The sequence below is a fragment of the Epinephelus fuscoguttatus genome, linkage group LG22, assembly GCF_011397635.1.
Source record: "Epinephelus fuscoguttatus linkage group LG22, E.fuscoguttatus.final_Chr_v1".
Classification (NCBI taxonomy): domain Eukaryota; kingdom Metazoa; phylum Chordata; class Actinopteri; order Perciformes; family Serranidae; genus Epinephelus; species Epinephelus fuscoguttatus.
In genome coordinates, this window is record NC_064773.1 from 27798854 (window position 1) to 27819009 (window position 20156).

Here is a 20156-nt window from a genome sequence, read left to right on the forward strand (position 1 = left end):
CCCAGTACTGTATTCACTAGAGAACACCTAGATTGGCAGGTCTGCCATTGGCACTCTGTTTTCTTCACAGATGAGAGCAGGTTCACACTGGGCACATGTGACAGACATGAAAGAGTCTGGAAACGCCGTGGTAAACATTATGCTGCCTGTAACATCATCCAGCATGACTGGTTTGGCGGTGGGTCAGCGATGATCTGGGGAGGCATATCCTTGGAGGGTCACACAGACCTCCATGGTGCCCTGACTGCTGTCAGGTACCAGGATGAAATCCTCAGAGCGATTGTCTGACCTTATGCTGGTGCAGTGGGACCTGGGTTAGGCAAGGCTCCTAGAATTCGGTGGACAAACATTGGAACAGGCTAGCGAGTGCCCAGGTGTGCGTCATTTAAGAGGCCCCGCCATCAATTCTGGCAAATCATGAACAAAGAATTGGGGGTATGTGGTCACATTTAAAGCATTGAACTTTGTGAAAAATATTGTCCATCACTATAGCTTCAGTATAAAAAAATCTGTATCAGACCTGGTCTATCTTAAAACAATATTGGTGGAGCCCTAATGCTGCTAACACTGCTAAAACTTTAGATTTGTAAAAGGTTTATAAGACAGGAGATATCTTAACTTGCTTGAATTTGGGGGCGCTGTCATTTATAGTTTGTTATGCAATGGTTTTACTGGTCCCGCCCACTAAAATTAGGCTGTATGTGGTCCATGACTTAAAATGAGTCTGACACCTCTGGCCTAATCTAAACAGACATAGACAGCAACAAAGCAAGCATGCAAGAAAGCACTAACGCATGAAAGGAAGCAAGAAAGCCAAAAGAGAAAAAAAAAAGCAAGCAAGCAAGAAAGAAAGATGGCAGGAAAGCAAGAGAGCAAGCAAGAAAGTAACTTTTTGAAAGGAAGAAAGAAAGACTCCTAAGAAAGTGCTGGCCATTTAAGGTGCAGAGGGACAGAAACAAACGAACCAGACCTGATTCACAGAGCCCACTCTGTCACTTGGAAATACATCTGGTTTGTGCCATCTGTTGGACAAATGACACTACAACATATCAAGCCAAAAACAACTGAAAAGTCAGACAGATGGCAGCATGTATATGTCACATTTTTATGTGTTTGCAATAAAAACACAACTAAATTTACAAATTAAACTCAGATGGAAGAAATTATTAAGCAAAGGATATTGCTTGGTAAAGTCAAAGATGATTTTAGAGGCTTGATTAATTGTTGAAACAAGAAAAATGTACGCATTATTTCTAATAGTCAGAATCATTTACTTATTAAAAATATGAAGTCCCAGTGGCCATCTGGACTCTCCAAAGCTTTTTCCTCAGCCTTCTTTGAAATTTAGTGGACTCAAGAGTACAATATTTGTCTTTCAAATGGAGTGGAGTCAAAGTTTCCAAAGAAATAACTCAAGTAAAGTACAGATACTCAAGTACTGAAATGACAGTACATTGTTACTGCCCATCACTGGTTAAAACACCAAATAAAGTAATGTCATGTCTTTCTAGCCCAGCAACTGCTAATGTGTGAGCACTTTTTTTCATTGATAACCTAAGACCCAGATGTTCAGGTGGTTTTCACTGTGAGCAGAGGTCTCTTCCTCTCCAAAACAAACACATTAGGTGATTTAGATGAGTAAAAACAATCATTTGCTCATTGTGGAGGGGCTTTTACATATTGAAGCAGATACGAAAACATGAATGACCCTATCTAAAGCCAGTGTTTGGTTTGTTCATTCTGGGCTTCTGCAGAAACATGGCAGTGCAATATGGAAAGGAAAACACAAGAATTCTTATCGCTCCCAGAATTAAAGACTAAAGAAAACATACTTGTTACGACACAGGGATCATCACAATACTTATCATATTATATTCCATTTTTGCCAGTATATCCCCATAAATCTTACATACTGGACCTTTAAAATACTGAGCTCATGCCAAATGTGTGTAGGATTGAAACAAACCTTGCAATTTACACACTTTGTGATAAACAGCATGTGATCTTTTATTTCAAACTTCATGAGAATGTTAGACGTAAAATCCCAACAATCATTTTACATTTCCTAGTTACAGTAGCTTCAAAAAAATAATGGTAATCAGTGTTCGCATATCTATGACTTGACACATTGACTTTATGAGTCCACTTTCTGTAATTAATTGATGTCAGTGTGTTCCTGGTGTTTCAGGCCCAGACAGGTCATCGTGTGACTGGTCATCTGAGCCATCATACTTCATCAGCAAATTCATTGACTACTTGTAAGGATTCTGTCAAATTTAGTCAAATTGAACGTAAGGAACACAGTCTATGTATTACTCTTCAACAGCTTTAAACACTGAAATAAAATCATTATGATCACACAAACAGATCTATGAACAGGCTGATAAACCCTGGAACACACTTGGTTATATAACATCCTCCTTTCAGGGAGCAGGAAAGAAAGTCTGAGGTGGGAGTGGAGAGCAGCAACAGTAGTAGCAGTCAGCCACATCTTGTTTGCTCTGAAATGGTCCACCAGTGGAAACAGACCTCTCTCCTTAACTTGTCTGGGAGGCTCTAAGATGATCAGGTGATACAAATCCTTTGTGCCCAGGCAGGAGGTTTCCTGTTGTAGGCAGGCTCTCTCATGTTCTGCTCCTTTTCACCACACGCATTAAGTCCATCCAAAGGCTCCGGCCCAACTGCATCAGAATATGGTGTCTCCAGAGCTTTGAGGACCCTGTTGACCTGGTACAGATAGGGTTACTTCTGTTAGTCCTTGAAAATAGGATTCAAATTGCTCTCATAGAAATACAAAATCAAAATTGCTCTAGACAAACTCCACTGAGACATCCCAGTCCATGTGAGGGTCCTAAGGACGGAGGGATGCTGTAAAGCCCTGTGAGGCAAATTGTGATTTGTGATATTGGGCTTTATAAATAAAATTGACTGATTGATTGATTGATTACTGTCTGTCCCACTGATGGCTTTTTGTCTCCACCTAGTGGCCAACTCAGATATAGTGTCTCACATTCACAACCCTGTCCTCCTCCCTTTGAGGGCAAGTGTTGGCTAACAACTCTCTGGGGAGAACCCTGTGAAACACTACTGAACTCCATGTTGCCTTTTATATCAGCTGTAATGGATCTAGATGTCCCAATGGAGATTTTGACAAAGTCAGAGACATTCATAGGACTCCTGACCTCCGAGAAATCTCCCTTTTCTGCAACCTGAATTGCATTCTGGGCGATGTAGTTGCGTAGGACAACTTGGGGGTTGGTGTTGTTCATCACACTGAGCCTCTCCTTTTTGATGAGAGACAAGTCACGTGTGCCATCACACTCCCTGGCTAAACGCCTCCTGGTTTTTCAGTGCAAGAGAGATTGGTAAAGAAAAGTAAATTAGTTGATTCATCTCATAGGGAAATAGATATCATATATGCTGGAATCACATATGTCATACATATAGTGGAGTGCCATATATGTGCATTTTCAAAATTGAAAGAATTTTGTATATGTATGAATATCACATATTCTAACATCACTGGGTTCAAGTACACATATACACTACTATGTTAGTGCCATATACGTAACTGTACAAAACTAATGAATTTGGGTCATGTTTGTGGCCACCAAGAAATTTTTCACTCTCCTTTTAGCTCTATTTTGGTCCCCACATAGTCCTTAAAGCTGGGGAAGGGAGTTTTATTTTGGCATCACTAGGCAAAAAAATCCATAATAAACTTAGAGCAACTTAACAATTTAAGTGAACTCAGAGAAAACCCTGCTGCTGCAACCACCTCACCAGGAGGAGGCAGCAGCTCCGGAGCAGTGTTGCCAAGTCTGCTTATTATAAACAACTTTGGGCTTGTTTTTCTGTAAAGTCACTGAAAATATCGGTAGTCGCGAGTCGCATTTTTTTTGGGCATTTCTAAAGCGTAGTTGCTTATTTGGGCTTGTTCCCAGCTCCATAATAAGTTGTCAAGCAGATATTTTCGATATGTTATTTAAACGTAGGATAGTTTGTCTTGCCTGTTCCCTCTGTCCCTCCCCTTTCCCCATACACACAGGAGACAGCAGAGTTTTTTCCCACCCGCATCCTGCTTCTAATTGGCTCTGACCCTGATGGCAACGAGTACTAGCCAATCAGAGGCAGAGCAGGGTAATGTGTTTTTTTTTTTCTGGTTAGGAAAACGTCAGTCCTGTAATTAAAAGAAAAAAGTTAGATGAGTGCATAAAAAGCAATAATAAATAAAGAATTTGTGAATTCAGGATATTTATTTGTGTGTGCAAATTTTAATGATAAGAGGTCTACTGTGTATATAATGTACTTGGTACATCAGTCTATATTTGATATCCCACCTGTTTTCTAATGTTAATTAATGTTAAAAGGTAGTTTAACTCCCTCTTGTGGTCATTGTCCTGAAGCTCAGGGGGGAGAAAAATAAATAAACTGTGTACCATGGGTACAGTTTTGCAAAACTGCGCGCAGTTTACTTATCTGTCCACATGGATGTAAATTGACAATCTGTACCCACAGTTTAAAATTCGTCCCCACAGACTGTAAAACCATGCACACACTTTATTTAATTTTCTCTCACTGGAACCTAGGGGAGCTCCGTAGAAAAAGTTGCTTGTTTTGGGCTTGTTTTCACAGGCCTGGTTGCTTATTTGTCTCACGAGATCTGGCAACACTGCCCTGGAGAAGGACACCAAGCCAGCGGTTGCAGCAACCCAATTCCAGCCAGTACAAGCCCCCCTCCAGGGGACGGTACAGCCCCAACTACCTGCCAGATTAGTAAACTTTTGGTTGCGGCCATGAGCACACTGTGACACCTGGTGCTGGGGAGTTTTTCCTCCCAATGAAGCAGTTCACAGTGGCCAGGAGTGAGGTGAAGGTTACATGGGTTCGCTAGGTAGCTAATTCTTGTCTCATTTGCAGTCTGCGCGTGCATATGACTGTGGTCATCTAATGGGAGGGGCTTGGGAGAGAGAGGTGAGAGCTGCAGGACGTGAATGTATTTTTTTGTCTTTCCACATTTCTGCCTGCCCCTGCTTTGAGGGAAATATCCAGCTCTTCTGCTGAATGTTGCACTACATTCAAAAGCTAACTGCTAACTTTATCTGCTGTTTGGTGCTAAGCAGGTAGCGTGTAGTGGGTTCATCAAATGTCTTTTATTGAAAACAGCTGCCTTGTTGTGGGCAGCGGAACCAAAACCTAAAAAGATAAGACACTCCTGAGGGGAACTTAGAAATCTATCTCTTTTACTTGGGAACTGCCCATTGGTTCGACAGCCCATTGGTCCAACAGCCCATTGTTCTGACCATATTAAACTCATTGTTCCGAAGTCCATTCCGAAATCATCAAGATGTCCTGTGGTTAAGATCTGGTTAGGTTTAGGCACAAAAACCACTTGGTTAGGGTCAGGAAAAGATCATGGTGTGGGTTAAAATGAAAAAGAAAGTGGCAAACACATAAGCCGTGAGCCTGCTCCGCCTCAAGCCGGTCGCGGCGCACCATATGCCCGCCGTGAGTTGTTCAGCACCGCGGACAGTCGGACTAATGGGATGTCGAACCAATGGGCTGTCGAACCAATGACATGGACCCTTTTACTTACCTGTATCGGCTAACCCAGCAAATCCAGTCATCGCGCTGCTTTTTCTTAAGCTCATCCTGATCTGTCTCGAGCAGCTCCTTTAGCCGTCCCATCCGTTCCAGTTGCTGAGACACAGCTGGACTGTCTGCCACCATCCCAAACATCACTGGGTTGGTTTGTGCCATGGACAGAATCATCGCCAGCTCACTAGAAAAGGAGAGAATGCTAGAGGTAAGTGATGTTAACCACAACTCTGGTGCTCTCAACATAAATCCTACCAAATGTTACAAGACACACATTTCACTTACATATTGTCTTGGTTAGATTTTTCCCCAAAATGCTAGCATTTAAAAGGAAATACAAATTAGATGAGGAGAGAGATTCAGTCATTTGAACTGTGCACTACTCAGACTGGATTAAATGCACATTTTTTTTAGGAGTATATGGTGGGGCAGCTAGAGACAGTTTGTTCTTATAATACAGTAGCTGCTCACACACATGTATCCAACCACCATACACTCCCTCACCGGTCCTCCATAGTTGGCTTATTAGCCACCTTAAGCTCCTCAATAGAGGCACACTGCTCTAGGATGAGGTCCACTAATGGCCCCACTGTGGCCCTCTCATTCTCGCCCTCCTCAGGCCAGGGGACATGGCTCAGCAGGCGGAAGGTGTTGGTGAAATCTGCACCTAGAAACACATTATATTATAGCACCATGCCAAGACTGCAGAAGCATTACCAGGAAAAGTTTTCCTGACATTTCCAACTTTGTCTCATAACTATTTGTACCAGTGTTGTGCATGAGGCGCAGCAGGTCTGATATGAGCTCGCTGTCCTCTGCCTCTTCTTTTCTCACAAGGCCCAGTTTTTTTCTCATGATACACAAGTAGAAGGCTTCATATGCTGGCATGAATTCATCCAGGACAGCCCCTGCCTCAGCTGCATCCAGCTCAGAGCCCAATGCCTCTGCCAGACAGGTTCCAGCAACACACAGATGGTTGGGCTTGATAGGAGTAGCGCCCTCTCTTGTCAGAGGAGTTGCAAACGAAATCTGGATCAAATCTGAAACACGGGTGGAAAAGTTTTCATATATAATATCATATGAGTAATTATATAATGTGTACAATGTGTATATTTTTCCTTAATGTATGTCCAAACAGACTGTAATCTGATTAACCATTTCACTAAGGCAGAGCTGAAATTGTTTTTAAGTTTAACTCATGTGATCTTTTATTTCAAACTTCATGAGAATGTTAGACGTAAAATCCCAACAATCATTTTACATTTCCTAGTTACAGTAGCTTCAAAAAAATAATGGTAATCAGTGTTCGCATATCTATGACTTGACACATTGACTTTATGAGTCCACTTTCTGTAATTAATTGATGTCAGTGTGTTCCTGGTGTTTCAGGCCCAGACAGGTCATCGTGTGACTGGTCATCTGAGCCATCATACTTCATCAGCAAATTCATTGACTACTTGTAAGGATTCTGTCAAATTTAGTCAAATTGAACGTAAGGAACACAGTCTATGTATTACTCTTCAACAGCTTTAAACACTGAAATAAAATCATTATGATCACACAAACAGATCTATGAACAGGCTGATAAACCCTGGAACACACTTGGTTATATAACATCCTCCTTTCAGGGAGCAGGAAAGAAAGTCTGAGGTGGGAGTGGAGAGCAGCAACAGTAGTAGCAGTCAGCCACATCTTGTTTGCTCTGAAATGGTCCACCAGTGAAACAGACCTCTCTCCTTAACTTGTCTGGGAGGCTCTAAGATGATCAGGTGATACAAATCCTTTGTGCCCAGGCAGGAGGTTTCCTGTTGTAGGCAGGCTCTCTCATGTTCTGCTCCTTTTCACCACACGCATTAAGTCCATCCAAAGGCTCCGCCCAACTGCATCAGAATATGGTGTCTCCAGAGCTTTGAGGACCCTGTTGACCTGGTACAGATAGGGTTACTTCTGTTAGTCCTTGAAAATAGGATTCAAATTGCTCTCATAGAAATACAAAATCAAAATTGCTCTAGACAAACTCCACTGAGACATCCCAGTCCATGTGAGGGTCCTAAGGACGGAGGGATGCTGTAAAGCCCTGTGAGGCAAATTGTGATTTGTGATATTGGGCTTTATAAATAAAATTGACTGATTGATTGATTGATTACTGTCTGTCCCACTGATGGCTGTTGTCTCCACCTAGTGGCCAACTCAGATATAGTGTCTCACATTCACAACCCTGTCCTCCTCCCTTTGAGGGCAAGTGTTGGCTAACAACTCTCTGGGGAGAACCCTGTGAAACACTACTGAACTCCATGTTGCCTTTTATATCAGCTGTAATGGATCTAGATGTCCCAATGGAGATTTTGACAAAGTCAGAGACATTCATAGGACTCCTGACCTCCGAGAAATCTCCCTTTTCTGCAACCTGAATTGCATTCTGGGCGATGTAGTTGCGTAGGACAACTTGGGGGTTGGTGTTGTTCATCACACTGAGCCTCTCCTTTTTGATGAGAGACAAGTCACGTGTGCCATCACACTCCCTGGCTAAACGCCTCCTGGTTTTTCAGTGCAAGAGAGATTGGTAAAGAAAAGTAAATTAGTTGATTCATCTCATAGGGAAATAGATATCATATATGCTGGAATCACATATGTCATACATATAGTGGAGTGCCATATATGTGCATTTTCAAAATTGAAAGAATTTTGTATATGTATGAATATCACATATTCTAACATCACTGGGTTCAAGTACACATATACACTACTATGTTAGTGCCATATACGTAACTGTACAAAACTAATGAATTTGGGTCATGTTTGTGGCCACCAAGAAATTTTTCACTCTCCTTTTAGCTCTATTTTGGTCCCCACATAGTCCTTAAAGCTGGGGAAGGGAGTTTTATTTTGGCATCACTAGGCAAAAAAATCCATAATAAACTTAGAGCAACTTAACAATTTAAGTGAACTCAGAGAAAACCCTGCTGCTGCAACCACCTCACCAGGAGGAGGCAGCAGCTCCGGAGCAGTGTTGCCAAGTCTGCTTATTATAAACAACTTTGGGCTTGTTTTTCTGTAAAGTCACTGAAAAATATCGGTAGTCGCGAGTCGCATTTTTTTTGGGCATTTCTAAAGCGTAGTTGCTTATTTGGGCTTGTTCCCAGCTCCATAATAAGTTGTCAAGCAGATATTTTCGATATGTTATTTAAACGTAGGATAGTTTGTCTTGCCTGTTCCCTCTGTCCCTCCCCTTTCCCCATACACACAGGAGACAGCAGAGTTTTTTCCCACCCGCATCCTGCTTCTAATTGGCTCTGACCCTGATGGCAACGAGTACTAGCCAATCAGAGGCAGAGCAGGGTAATGTGTTTTTTTTTCTGGTTAGGAAAACGTCAGTCCTGTAATTAAAAGAAAAAAGTTAGATGAGTGCATAAAAAGCAATAATAAATAAAGAATTTGTGAATTCAGGATATTTATTTGTGTGTGCAAATTTTAATGATAAGAGGTCTACTGTGTATATAATGTACTTGGTACATCAGTCTATATTTGATATCCCACCTGTTTTCTAATGTTAATTAATGTTAAAAGGTAGTTTAACTCCCTCTTGTGGTCATTGTCCTGAAGCTCAGGGGGGAGAAAAATAAATAAACTGTGTACCATGGGTACAGTTTTGCAAAACTGCGCGCAGTTTACTTATCTGTCCACATGGATGTAAATTGACAATCTGTACCCACAGTTTAAAATTCGTCCCCACAGACTGTAAAACCATGCACACACTTTATTTAATTTTCTCTCACTGGAACCTAGGGGAGCTCCGTGAAAAAGTTGCTTGTTTTGGGCTTGTTTTCACAGGCCTGGTTGCTTATTTGTCTCACGAGATCTGGCAACACTGCCCTGGAGAAGGACACCAAGCCAGCGGTTGCAGCAACCCAATTCCAGCCAGTACAAGCCCCCCTCCAGGGGACGGTACAGCCCCAACTACCTGCCAGATTAGTAAACTTTTGGTTGCGGCCATGAGCACACTGTGACACCTGGTGCTGGGGAGTTTTTCCTCCCAATGAAGCAGTTCACAGTGGCCAGGAGTGAGGTGAAGGTTACATGGGTTCGCTAGGTAGCTAATTCTTGTCTCATTTGCAGTCTGCGCGTGCATATGACTGTGGTCATCTAATGGGAGGGCTTGGGAGAGAGAGGTGAGAGCTGCAGGACGTGAATGTATTTTTTTGTCTTTCCACATTTCTGCCTGCCCCTGCTTTGAGGGAAATATCCAGCTCTTCTGCTGAATGTTGCACTACATTCAAAAGCTAACTGCTAACTTTATCTGCTGTTTGGTGCTAAGCAGGTAGCGTGTAGTGGGTTCATCAAATGTCTTTTATTGAAAACAGCTGCCTTGTTGTGGGCAGCGGAACCAAAACCTAAAAAGATAAGACACTCCTGAGGGGAACTTAGAAATCTATCTCTTTTACTTGGGAACTGCCCATTGGTTCGACAGCCCATTGGTCCAACAGCCCATTGTTCTGACCATATTAAACTCATTGTTCCGAAGTCCGTTCCGAAATCATCAAGATGTCCTGTGGTTAAGATCTGGTTAGGTTTAGGCACAAAAACCACTTGGTTAGGGTCAGGAAAAGATCATGGTGTGGGTTAAAATGAAAAAGAAAGTGGCAAACACATAAGCCGTGAGCCTGCTCCGCCTCAAGCCGGTCGCGGCGCACCATATGCCCGCCGTGAGTTGTTCAGCACCGCGGACAGTCGGACTAATGGGATGTCGAACCAATGGGCTGTCGAACCAATGACATGGACCCTTTTACTTACCTGTATCGGCTAACCCAGCAAATCCAGTCATCGCGCTGCTTTTTCTTAAGCTCATCCTGATCTGTCTCGAGCAGCTCCTTTAGCCGTCCCATCCGTTCCAGTTGCTGAGACACAGCTGGACTGTCTGCCACCATCCCAAACATCACTGGGTTGGTTTGTGCCATGGACAGAATCATCGCCAGCTCACTAGAAAAGGAGAGAATGCTAGAGGTAAGTGATGTTAACCACAACTCTGGTGCTCTCAACATAAATCCTACCAAATGTTATAAGACACACATTTCACTTACATATTGTCTTGGTTAGATTTTTCCCCAAAATGCTAGCATTTAAAAGGAAATACAAATTAGATGAGGAGAGAGATTCAGTCATTTGAACTGTGCACTACTCAGACTGGATTAAATGCACATTTTTTTTAGGAGTATATGGTGGGGCAGCTAGAGACAGTTTGTTCTTATAATACAGTAGCTGCTCACACACATGTATCCAACCACCATACACTCCCTCACCGGTCCTCCATAGTTGGCTTATTAGCCACCTTAAGCTCCTCAATAGAGGCACACTGCTCTAGGATGAGGTCCACTAATGGCCCCACTGTGGCCCTCTCATTCTCGCCCTCCTCAGGCCAGGGGACATGGCTCAGCAGGCGGAAGGTGTTGGTGAAATCTGCACCTAGAAACACATTATATTATAGCACCATGCCAAGACTGCAGAAGCATTACCAGGAAAAGTCTTCCTGACATTTCCAACTTTGTCTCATAACTATTTGTACCAGTGTTGTGCATGAGGCGCAGCAGGTCTGATATGAGCTCGCTGTCCTCTGCCTCTTCTTTTCTCACAAGGCCCAGTTTTTTTCTCATGATACACAAGTAGAAGGCTTCATATGCTGGCATGAATTCATCCAGGACAGCCCCTGCCTCAGCTGCATCCAGCTCAGAGCCCAATGCCTCTGCCAGACGAGCCAGGTTCCAGCGACACACAGATGGTTGGGCTTGATAGGAGTAGCGCCCTCTCTTGTCAGAGGAGTTGCAAACGAAATCTGGATCAAATCTGAAACACGGGTGGAAAAGTTTTCATATATAATATCATATGAGTAATTATATAATGTGTACAATGTGTATATTTTTCCTTAATGTATGTCCAAACAGACTGTAATCTGATTAACCATTTCACTAAGGCAGAGCTGAAATTGTTTTTAAGTTTAACTCAAGTGGTGAGCTGAAAAATGAAGGAAATGCAGAGGTGCCAAAAACTGCAGTTCCACTAATGGCCACTAGAGGCTGGCTCCAAAAGCAAGTCAAACCCAAAAGACACCCATGTTAAAACGTCAAACTTTACAGTAGAAATAAACATGTTTTCAGCCTGGTACAAAAACCGGTTTTGGTCTCTATAGCTAATTTCAACATTCTTGACAACTGTACAGAGATAGAATTTTTATATAACTCACGTATTTAAATTTTACTGAGGCTTAAATTTATGTATAATTAATTAAGGGCGGGGCCACATTGAGTGACAGGCTGTCTGTGAGGTGTCACCACAGTCTTTGAGTCAGATCCACCCCTCACTTTTCCACAGCTCCACCCTTCATCCAAGTATGGTCACTTCTGGCTCCAAAAATCCAAGATGGCAACAACGGAAATGCCAGACTTGAAGCAAGAAATGGGAATCCACAAAGCAATACGTGATGTCATGGTGGCTATGTCCATTCTCTTATGCATTCTATGGTCAATGCATCTATCCATATTAGAATACCCAACTTTACAATGGAAATCAACATATTTACAGGCTTCTACAATTAACGGTTTTGGTCTCGGTTTCCACAAGCAAAAAATTAGCATTAGCATTATCTTTGTTAACCATGGCTGTAAATGCACTGTGTTGACTAAGCTAGCATCTACCATACTAACTTTGCGTATTTTAAGGCTCAAAGTTATGCATAATTAATTGAGAGCGGGCGCTTTGAGAGTCAGGCTGTTTATGAGGTGTCACCATAATCTCTGAGTCAGATCCAACTCTCATTCCTTCACAGCTCCACTCTTTGCCGAAAAAAAAACAAGGTGGCGACAGCCAAAATGCTGAACTTGAGGCTTTAAAATGGGAGTCCACAAACCAGTGGGTAACATCAGCTGCATCCATTATTTTTATGGTCTATGGTGAACTTTATTGAGACAAGCTTGGGAAACAGTTCTTCAGATCGGGAGTAATCTAAGAGGAAAACGCTAAGAGGACACTCTGGTCAAATAAATAAATGCACTTCCACTCTCAGCAGCCTACCTGTCCATGAAACCAAAGGGCCCATAATCCAGAGTGAGACCCAAGATGCTCATGTTGTCTGTGTTAAGGACACCATGGCAAAAACCAACACACTGCCACTGGGCCACTAGTTTAGCAGTTCGCATCATCACCTGGGAATAAATAGGTCAAATCTGAGGATCAGAATGCAAAAAGCACCAACATAAAATGAACCAACCTAAAGAGAGACAAAGCCTTAAACAGCGTCTGTCATTATTAGCACTCATCTTATTAACACGTCGATCCTCACCTCTCTAAAGAAAGCCATATTCCTGTCTTTCCGGTCACTATGAGCCTGATGGATGCAAGGATAAAAAGTCTCAATGACGTAATCCAGCAGCTGAGCACGAATGTCATGCCGCCCTGCACTGGGACCCTGCAGACCTGAGAAATCATCACGGCCTAGAAAGATCTCAAAAGAACCAAATCTGAAACAAAAAATAAAATGTCGATATTTGTCACAAATAGCACTACAGTCAATTTTTTGTGTGTGCCTGTAAAGACTTTAAATGTTTCCTACCTGATGAAGGAAGGGGCGACACGCAGGACGACTGAGCAGCGCTCAGAAATGCGCCTGCCACTGTTGAGTGGATCTCTGCTGACGTAAAGGTCAGAGGTCACAAGGGAGGCTGCACGGGTGCTGGGTATCCCCAGGGCAGCCATGGCCTCGCTGCATAGGAACTCCCTGATGCTGGAGCGAAGCACTTTCCTGCCATCGCCATCTCTGAGAAAATGTGTCACACAGATTTGTTTGATATTCAGCTCTGATTAACCAGTGGGTTATGTATTTTGTGTCAGCCAGATAAATTAATTTAGTTATCCAATGAAAAATGATTGGTACTGGATTACATTTACAGTAGTTTAACTTGCAAACTGTCTCATACGTTCTGGTAAAGTTCCAGAGCTTTTAAAAAACAGCATTATTTATCTGTCCTTTTCTTTATATTTCGGCCATTGATCAAAACCATGTGATTTCACAAAAAAAAATCACTTAAGGTCCTCTTACTATCTTTTTCCTTATCTTTCAACTAGATCTCACAGTGTCTCTTAGTGCATGAAGTTTGCCCAATGGGCAATTAAATGAAAAAAAAAAGGTTCATTTAATTGATTTTTCTTGAGAGTTCACTTTGTCAACTGAACAAACTGCATTTACCGATAAAACTATGAGAAGTAGTTGAAAGCTCAGGAAAGGGCTAGTAAGTCGATCTTGAGTTCATTAAGAGCTTTGATGTCATGTTTCAAAGTTCAGGAATATGCTTTCACATTCCATGTCAGGTTACAATGTCCCCCTACTTTTTAAGACATGCATAGCCTATACACTGTGGCGGCTTTTCTTATAGGCAACATAGGTAGCCAATAAGGGCACAACCCTGAGGAGGGGGCAGCAAAATGTGAAAGAATAAATACATAAATACTTTTTTTTTAAAGTCTTGTCTAAATACCAATGGTCAGTCTGTAGTAAGGGTACCATAGTCCTCTAGTCATTGGGTGATCATCACAGGCTAGAGCATTGATGGGTATGGTGAAGTGGAGTGCATGCGGAGAGCATTAGAGCAAGAGAAAATGAGAAGGCAAAGGCCATCTTGAGTGTAGCATCAAAACAAATAAATAAATAAAAAAGAAAAAAACTGAAATTGAATTTTGCAAATTTGCACATAGTGTATTATACCATATTCTTATTCTTATTATTACTATTGTTATCTAAACAATTGTGTTTAAGTTTAATTAGCTCTTGATATTTTTCATAATTAGCTTTTAATATTTTTTCTTTTTTTGACGGGGGTCTAGCACTGTCTATACTACACAAGGGGTCCGTTTCACAAAGCAGGTTTAGTGAAAACTCAGAGTCTGTTAACCTTGAAATGAGGGAAACTCTGAGTTTTCCGTTTCAAAAAGGGAGGTAACTCAAACCATAGAAAGAGGGGTAACTCTAGCCTGTTTCAGAGAGAGAGGTAACTTAAGCTCTCGGTCAGTTACCATAGTAACAGACTCTATGAACCTAACCTGGTCGGGACCAGGTTTTTCTCAATGAACCTCGAGTTTCTCTCTGTCTCCGCCCTCTTTCAGAGCCACACACTCCATTTGATTTCCTTATTCATTCAGTCAGCAGGCGAGTTTTGGCGTAGCGTAGTTCTGCCGTCTGTCATTTTAAAAAATCATTTAAAAAAATCAGAGTCAGTATATTAGAAGTCCATCAGGCACAGTAGGTGTCGACTTTTTTCACTAACATGGCATGACCTTTTGATAACGATCCCGTGGATGAAGAAGCAGCATTACTGCGCAGAGAATTAAATATTCGTCGGGAGATGGTTATCAGACCACGCATAGATGTTTTAGCATTTCCAGACAATTATATTTTTGAGCTGTAGCCTACCGTTTCACATCACAGTCCATCATCTACATACACAACCTAATCCGTCCTTACATTTGCAACATTACCAATCGTAGTCATGCTCTCACATCCCAGCAGATATTGTGTGTTGCGCTGCGTTTCTTTGCAAATGGAAGTTTTTTGTACAATGTCGGAGATGCTGAGCACTTGAGTAAGGCAGCTGTATGCAGGGCGGTCAGAAAAGTGTGCTCGTTTTACAGGCATCTGCCTTCTTTCTGTTGGCTGAGTAGAAGTCTGTGTTAGTTTAAATAGGCTTAATTATTTAACAGAAAATGATATAGATGAAAAGACATTTATGTGTGTGAAAACAGCATTATGTTGGGGATAAAACAACTGCACAGTCAAACAGCCACTTAATATTTACTTTACAATGTAAAACATGATCAAAATGAGGTACCCCCATGAGATTATGCCGAGGTCTTACCTGTTTGAACAATGTGTTTACATTTCATCCTAAACTGCTGCAAGTGCGCTTCTCCCCCGCGGGATTGCACCTAAATGAAATAAATTAATAGGCTACCATTCAAGACCCGAGCAGCAATGTTCTCCCACGCTGTCTCCCTCTCTTTTGCAGCTGCAGCGGTGTTGCACTTCTTTTTGAAAACATGTGCAAACTCGCCGTATGAGCGCATTAAGATTTCTAATTCTAGTGGGGTGAAAAACGCAGCCCTCCTCTTCCCCGTTGCCATGGTGACTCGTCGAATCGGGGCTCCATTGATGCTGGCTTTTTATAGTTGTGGTGCACGCGCTTAACTCCAAGTGAAACTACTCCGAGTTGATTAAACTGATTCAAATCAGCTGTTCTGGAACTGGAAACTCAGAGTTTCCTATCTCAGAGTAGATCAACTCAGAGTTCAGTATTAGACTCAGAGTTTGTTAAACCCGCTTTGTGAAACGGACCCAAGAATATTAACCTATAACCTAAGTCAACAAAGCCCCCAGAAGTAAAAGAATGGGTCAACTTTATGATAAAAACTGCCTCTTATGAATCTATGTTGACTAGGATGACTAACTGTGCTCAAGGGCCAATCTGAGGTTGGGGGGTTGGAATTATTTTGTATAGTCTGGGGGCCTGGAAGTGTGATTTTTTTTTTGTTTTGTCTTGCCCTGCCAATTTTTTGTTTTTGTATTTATTCCTGTTTGTATATATTATTTTCACTGTCAATTTCAATGTGTTTATTTATTCAAATTTAATTATATTATTTTGATTGTTTTGGGGCGGATTGAGACTCGTGCTATACCCCCTCTTGTATGGATCTCTATTATCCTGTTTTTATTATTTTTGTCAGTCATGACTGAATGTCTCAAAGTTTAATTAGCTCTTGGTATTTTTCATAATTAGCTCTTATTTTATTTATTTTTTTATTTTTTGGACAGAGGTGTAGCACTACCTATACTACACAAAAATATTCATATATTCTCTATGCTCTCAAATATTCCTTATAGCCTACTATCTGTGTGTGTAAACAGACTAAATCATCTGGAGGAACTATAGGTGTTCTGGTTCTCCTCAGCACACAGCTGTTAAGCAATGATGTGTGCCAAGCAGTTAAGCTTTTAAGCAGCTCTGCTTGGGTTAGTGCATTCACATGCCTCTGGTGAGCAAAGCTTATAAAAGACTGGCTGTGTCACCTGCTGAAATGAACATATTCTCATTTGGTCAGAGGAAACTGCATCCAGTATTTTGTCCCAGAGCTATAACCTGTCCTTAAGGTGGATCATTATACATAAGCTGATCCAAATATGTTGCACACAGCAAAAATTACCTGGAGTAAGGTGTCACTCCTGCGCCTTTCACCTGAATCTCCCATCGCCCATGGGTGCCGGACTCCACCTCCCCCAGGTACATCACCGCTCCATCCCCCAGCTGTCCCGCAAACAGTCCGAACTGGTGTCCGCTGTAACAGTGCGCAGCCGGCTGGGAGCCCGGCAGCAGCCTGGAGCCGCTCAGATACTCCGGCCCCACAGGATTACCCACCACTTCCTGCACAGTCAGGCCGAGCAGAGCCAGGGCAGACTGGGACTGGGCCACGAAGGTCGGGCGCACCAGGGGCTGCAGAGCCCGGATTCTGGAGAAACATGCCGCTTGGACCGTTCGGGACCCGGGCTCATCCGAGTCATCCACCGGCAGCTTTTTCAACGCAGTGTTATTGAAAGATAAGCGCTCCAGTGCCGTGGATGCGCACTGAGAGGGCTCCATGGGAAGTGAAGTTAGGACTCAGTCATAATCAGGGCTGTGAGGAGGCGTTAGTGGGTACTGTATGGCACGGAGTTATACGTCAGTGTTCAGGGGTTGTACCAACTTTGACCTCTTTAGTCAGTGTTGGTTCAAGGAACCATTTAGCATGTGTATTTATATTCTAATGCATAGTTACCTCCGTTATGTTTTCGCCGGCGTTGGTGGTTTATTTGTCTGTTTGTTTGTTTGTTTGTTTGTCTGCAAAATAACTCAAAAAGTTATGAACGGATTTTGATGAAATTTCCAGGAAAGGTTGATAATGGGACAAGGAACAGATGATACAATTTTGGAGGTGATCGGTTGAAGCAAAGTGGATAAAATAATAAATAAAGTCTATGGTCTGACAGCCTTAAGACGGTGAAAATAGCGCCATCTGATGGCCGGAAAGCACGTCTTGTTCTACTTGCTAAATATTGTAATTCTAAAGTTGAAATTAATGTTCTGTGTTGGAAAAAAAGAAAGTGAAAAATACAAAAAACACATTATATTCTATGTTGGTACAAAATAAAAACGAAAAAAAAATACACCACAGTGTCTCCATGGTGAAGGCATATATAACCTAATAATGATAGTGATGCAAATAACCTAATTGTGATGCAGGCTGCAAAATCTGATGCAGAGGGGGAGGGAATATCACTTACTTGGCGGAGGTCTGCATTCTCTAATTGCTTTTCTAGTTGTGTATGAATTGCATGTATAGACTATAACACTTTTGACCACTAGATGGCATGTGTGTATAGTCTAGGAGGTAACATAAGTCACAGATGATTTGAATCAGGTGTTTTGCGGTCACAGCGGAAGTTGAAGTCATTTTGAGCTTATGTGTGGGAACTTGTGTAAAGTATAAAATGCAGAATTAATCTGGATCACTTCATGTTTCATGTTTGCATCAAGTCATCAAGGTCATCTACTTCTGTTTTTATTGTCATTCTGCAAAGAAATGGGAACATCACCCAAAAAGACTTCATTGTTTTGGACATTCACTCATTCAACCGGACACATGTCAAGAACATAGTTTTCACCAGTGCAAGCGACTGAATTGAAAACTTTGTATTTTATTTATTAACAAATGTTCAGAGAAGTTTTTACATGTAGTTACCTGTGTAACTGAGTAGTCCTGCTTGGTGCAGTACCCCCACCTGGACTCAAGCTTCTTTGAGGCAGCTGTCTGACTGATGGACTTTGTATATAAAAACAAGGCTGAAATTCCTTGCACTTTCCCATTATTAGTGAGGTTTTATTTCATTTGTTTGTTTATGTAGCCTATGACATGTAAACAAGTGAACACCCTTTGCAATAAACTCAATTGTGTTGTTTTTTCCCTCTTGCGTGTCATTTCTTTGTATTGTATGTACATTGTCAGTTTGATCTTTTTCATCATCTTACTATCTTACTATATCTTCTCACTATGTAATGACGAAAACTCTGTGGGTGTGTCTGTCTGTGTGTCTGTTTCTCGTTTTTCTCCTCACTGACTTGGTCAATCCATGTGAAATTTGGCACAGTGGTAGAGGGTCATGAGAGGATGCGAATGAAGAAATATTACATCAATTGGCCAAAGGGGGCGCTATAGCAACCAATTGAAGTTGCAAACTTTGAATGGGCATATATCATGCCCCGTATGTCATAGAGACATGAAACCTTGCACAGAGATGCCTCTCCTCATGAGGAACAAATTTGAACTCATAACGTCCAGTTATATAGATTTTCTGCCATTTTGAATTTTTTGAAAAACCCTATTTATGGTATTTACAGAGATAACACTGGCAATCTGAACAGGTCAGTTGCAAAAAAAAAAAAGCACTTTTAATGCGCAAACTTATACGGGACGCATTTGCCCCCATATCTACCTCGCGGCTGCCAGCTGCATGCGCCTCCCTCAATAATGAACCAATTTTAAAACAAGTTGTACCTATGAATCATACGCACACATACACATGGGGAAATAGGGCCCAGGTTGAAAAATACTGAAGTTATCCTTTAATGCAAGTCCTCCCGAGTCTGACCTGTCTGTCAGCGAGTCCTCCTCCACCTTTTTTTAGACTCCACCGTAGACAACGGCAGCATTTCCTACCATGTAGCGAGCCACAAGCTTCATGACTTCTTTCGGACTGATAGGTTTAAAGTTATCTCTGTTATTAGAACCAAAAGACAGTCATTGCTGTTTCGGAGCTGAAGGACCAATGTTCTAAAAGTAACGGAAGCATCTGATGGCTTGTTTGAAAATGTACTCAAGTATTTGATTACTCAAACAGCAAACTAACACGTTATACCAAACTCTGAGTATGTATTATTCTATTTCATTGTAATTATATTTAAAGAATATTTTTCTTGTTTTATTTAAATTGTTGCTTAATAAATACAAATGTATTCTAGGCTTGTCACGATACCAGAATTTCAGTAGTCGATACCAATACCAGTGAATTTCCACAATTCTCGATACTCATTCGATACCACCATAAAAGTCAAAAAAACAAAATTCATGTATTCTAAATTCACTACTTTATTAAAACTGTTTCAAACTTTAACTCATTTAACTTTAACTCACTCGTCATGGCTGTGATTGTCGTCGCCTTGTGCCTATACCGAATCACAGCCTTGACGATATACAATACAACATCACTCCCTCTCATGTGTGCTTAAGCGTTGCATGGTATACTGGTACCAACAGTAGACCGCGGTACTAAAACACCACGGTACAAATGATACCATAATGTTGGAATACCGTAGTACTACGGTACCTCACAGTATCACTACTGTGGGATAAGTTCAAAGTCCAATCACAAGAGGGTGAGTGTCCATGCGCCGTCCAATAACGCTGCGCGCTGGCCACCTGGCGCTCAATAT

At 41.8% G+C, this 20156-nt stretch overlaps 1 protein-coding gene across 5 annotated transcripts; it reads right to left on the reverse strand.

Annotated features, from left to right (window-relative positions):
• Positions 1–1995: 1995 nt before the first annotated feature.
• Positions 1996–18489, reverse strand: selenoo2 (selenoprotein O2). Of its 5 annotated transcripts, none has more exons than XM_049566963.1 (9): positions 16837–18489; positions 13199–13402; positions 12929–13106; positions 12661–12791; positions 11159–11436; positions 10896–11058; positions 10390–10575; positions 7979–8135; positions 1996–2727 (listed from the first exon to the last, which is right to left on the reverse strand). In XM_049566963.1, exons 1-9 carry the CDS (start codon positions 17268–17270, stop codon positions 2557–2559), a joined length of 1902 nt encoding a protein of 633 aa, XP_049422920.1. In that variant the 5' UTR covers positions 17271–18489; the 3' UTR covers positions 1996–2556. The 5 variants fall into 5 exon arrangements, with proteins under 5 accessions (XP_049422920.1, XP_049422923.1, XP_049422922.1 ...); XM_049566964.1 differs by lacking the exon at positions 1996–2727 and adding an exon at positions 6805–7524; XM_049566966.1 differs by lacking the exons at positions 7979–8135; positions 10390–10575 and adding an exon at positions 5597–5782.
• Positions 18490–20156: the final 1667 nt, after the last annotated feature.

What these genes read in the sequence shown, in the direction of transcription:
- selenoo2 (XM_049566964.1), bottom strand. Translation starts at nt 17,270, where the DNA reads ATGGAGCCCTCTCAGTGCGCATCCACGGCACTGGAGCGCTTATCTTTC. An exon ending in GGAGTGACACCTTACTCCAG is followed by an intron (nt 13,403 to 16,836) that starts GTAATTTTTGCT and finishes ACATTTTCTCAG; the next exon opens with AGATGGCGATGGCAGGAAAG. An exon ending in ATATGGCTTTCTTTAGAGAG is followed by an intron (nt 12,792 to 12,928) that starts GTGAGGATCGAC and finishes ATTTATTCCCAG; the next exon opens with GTGATGATGCGAACTGCTAA.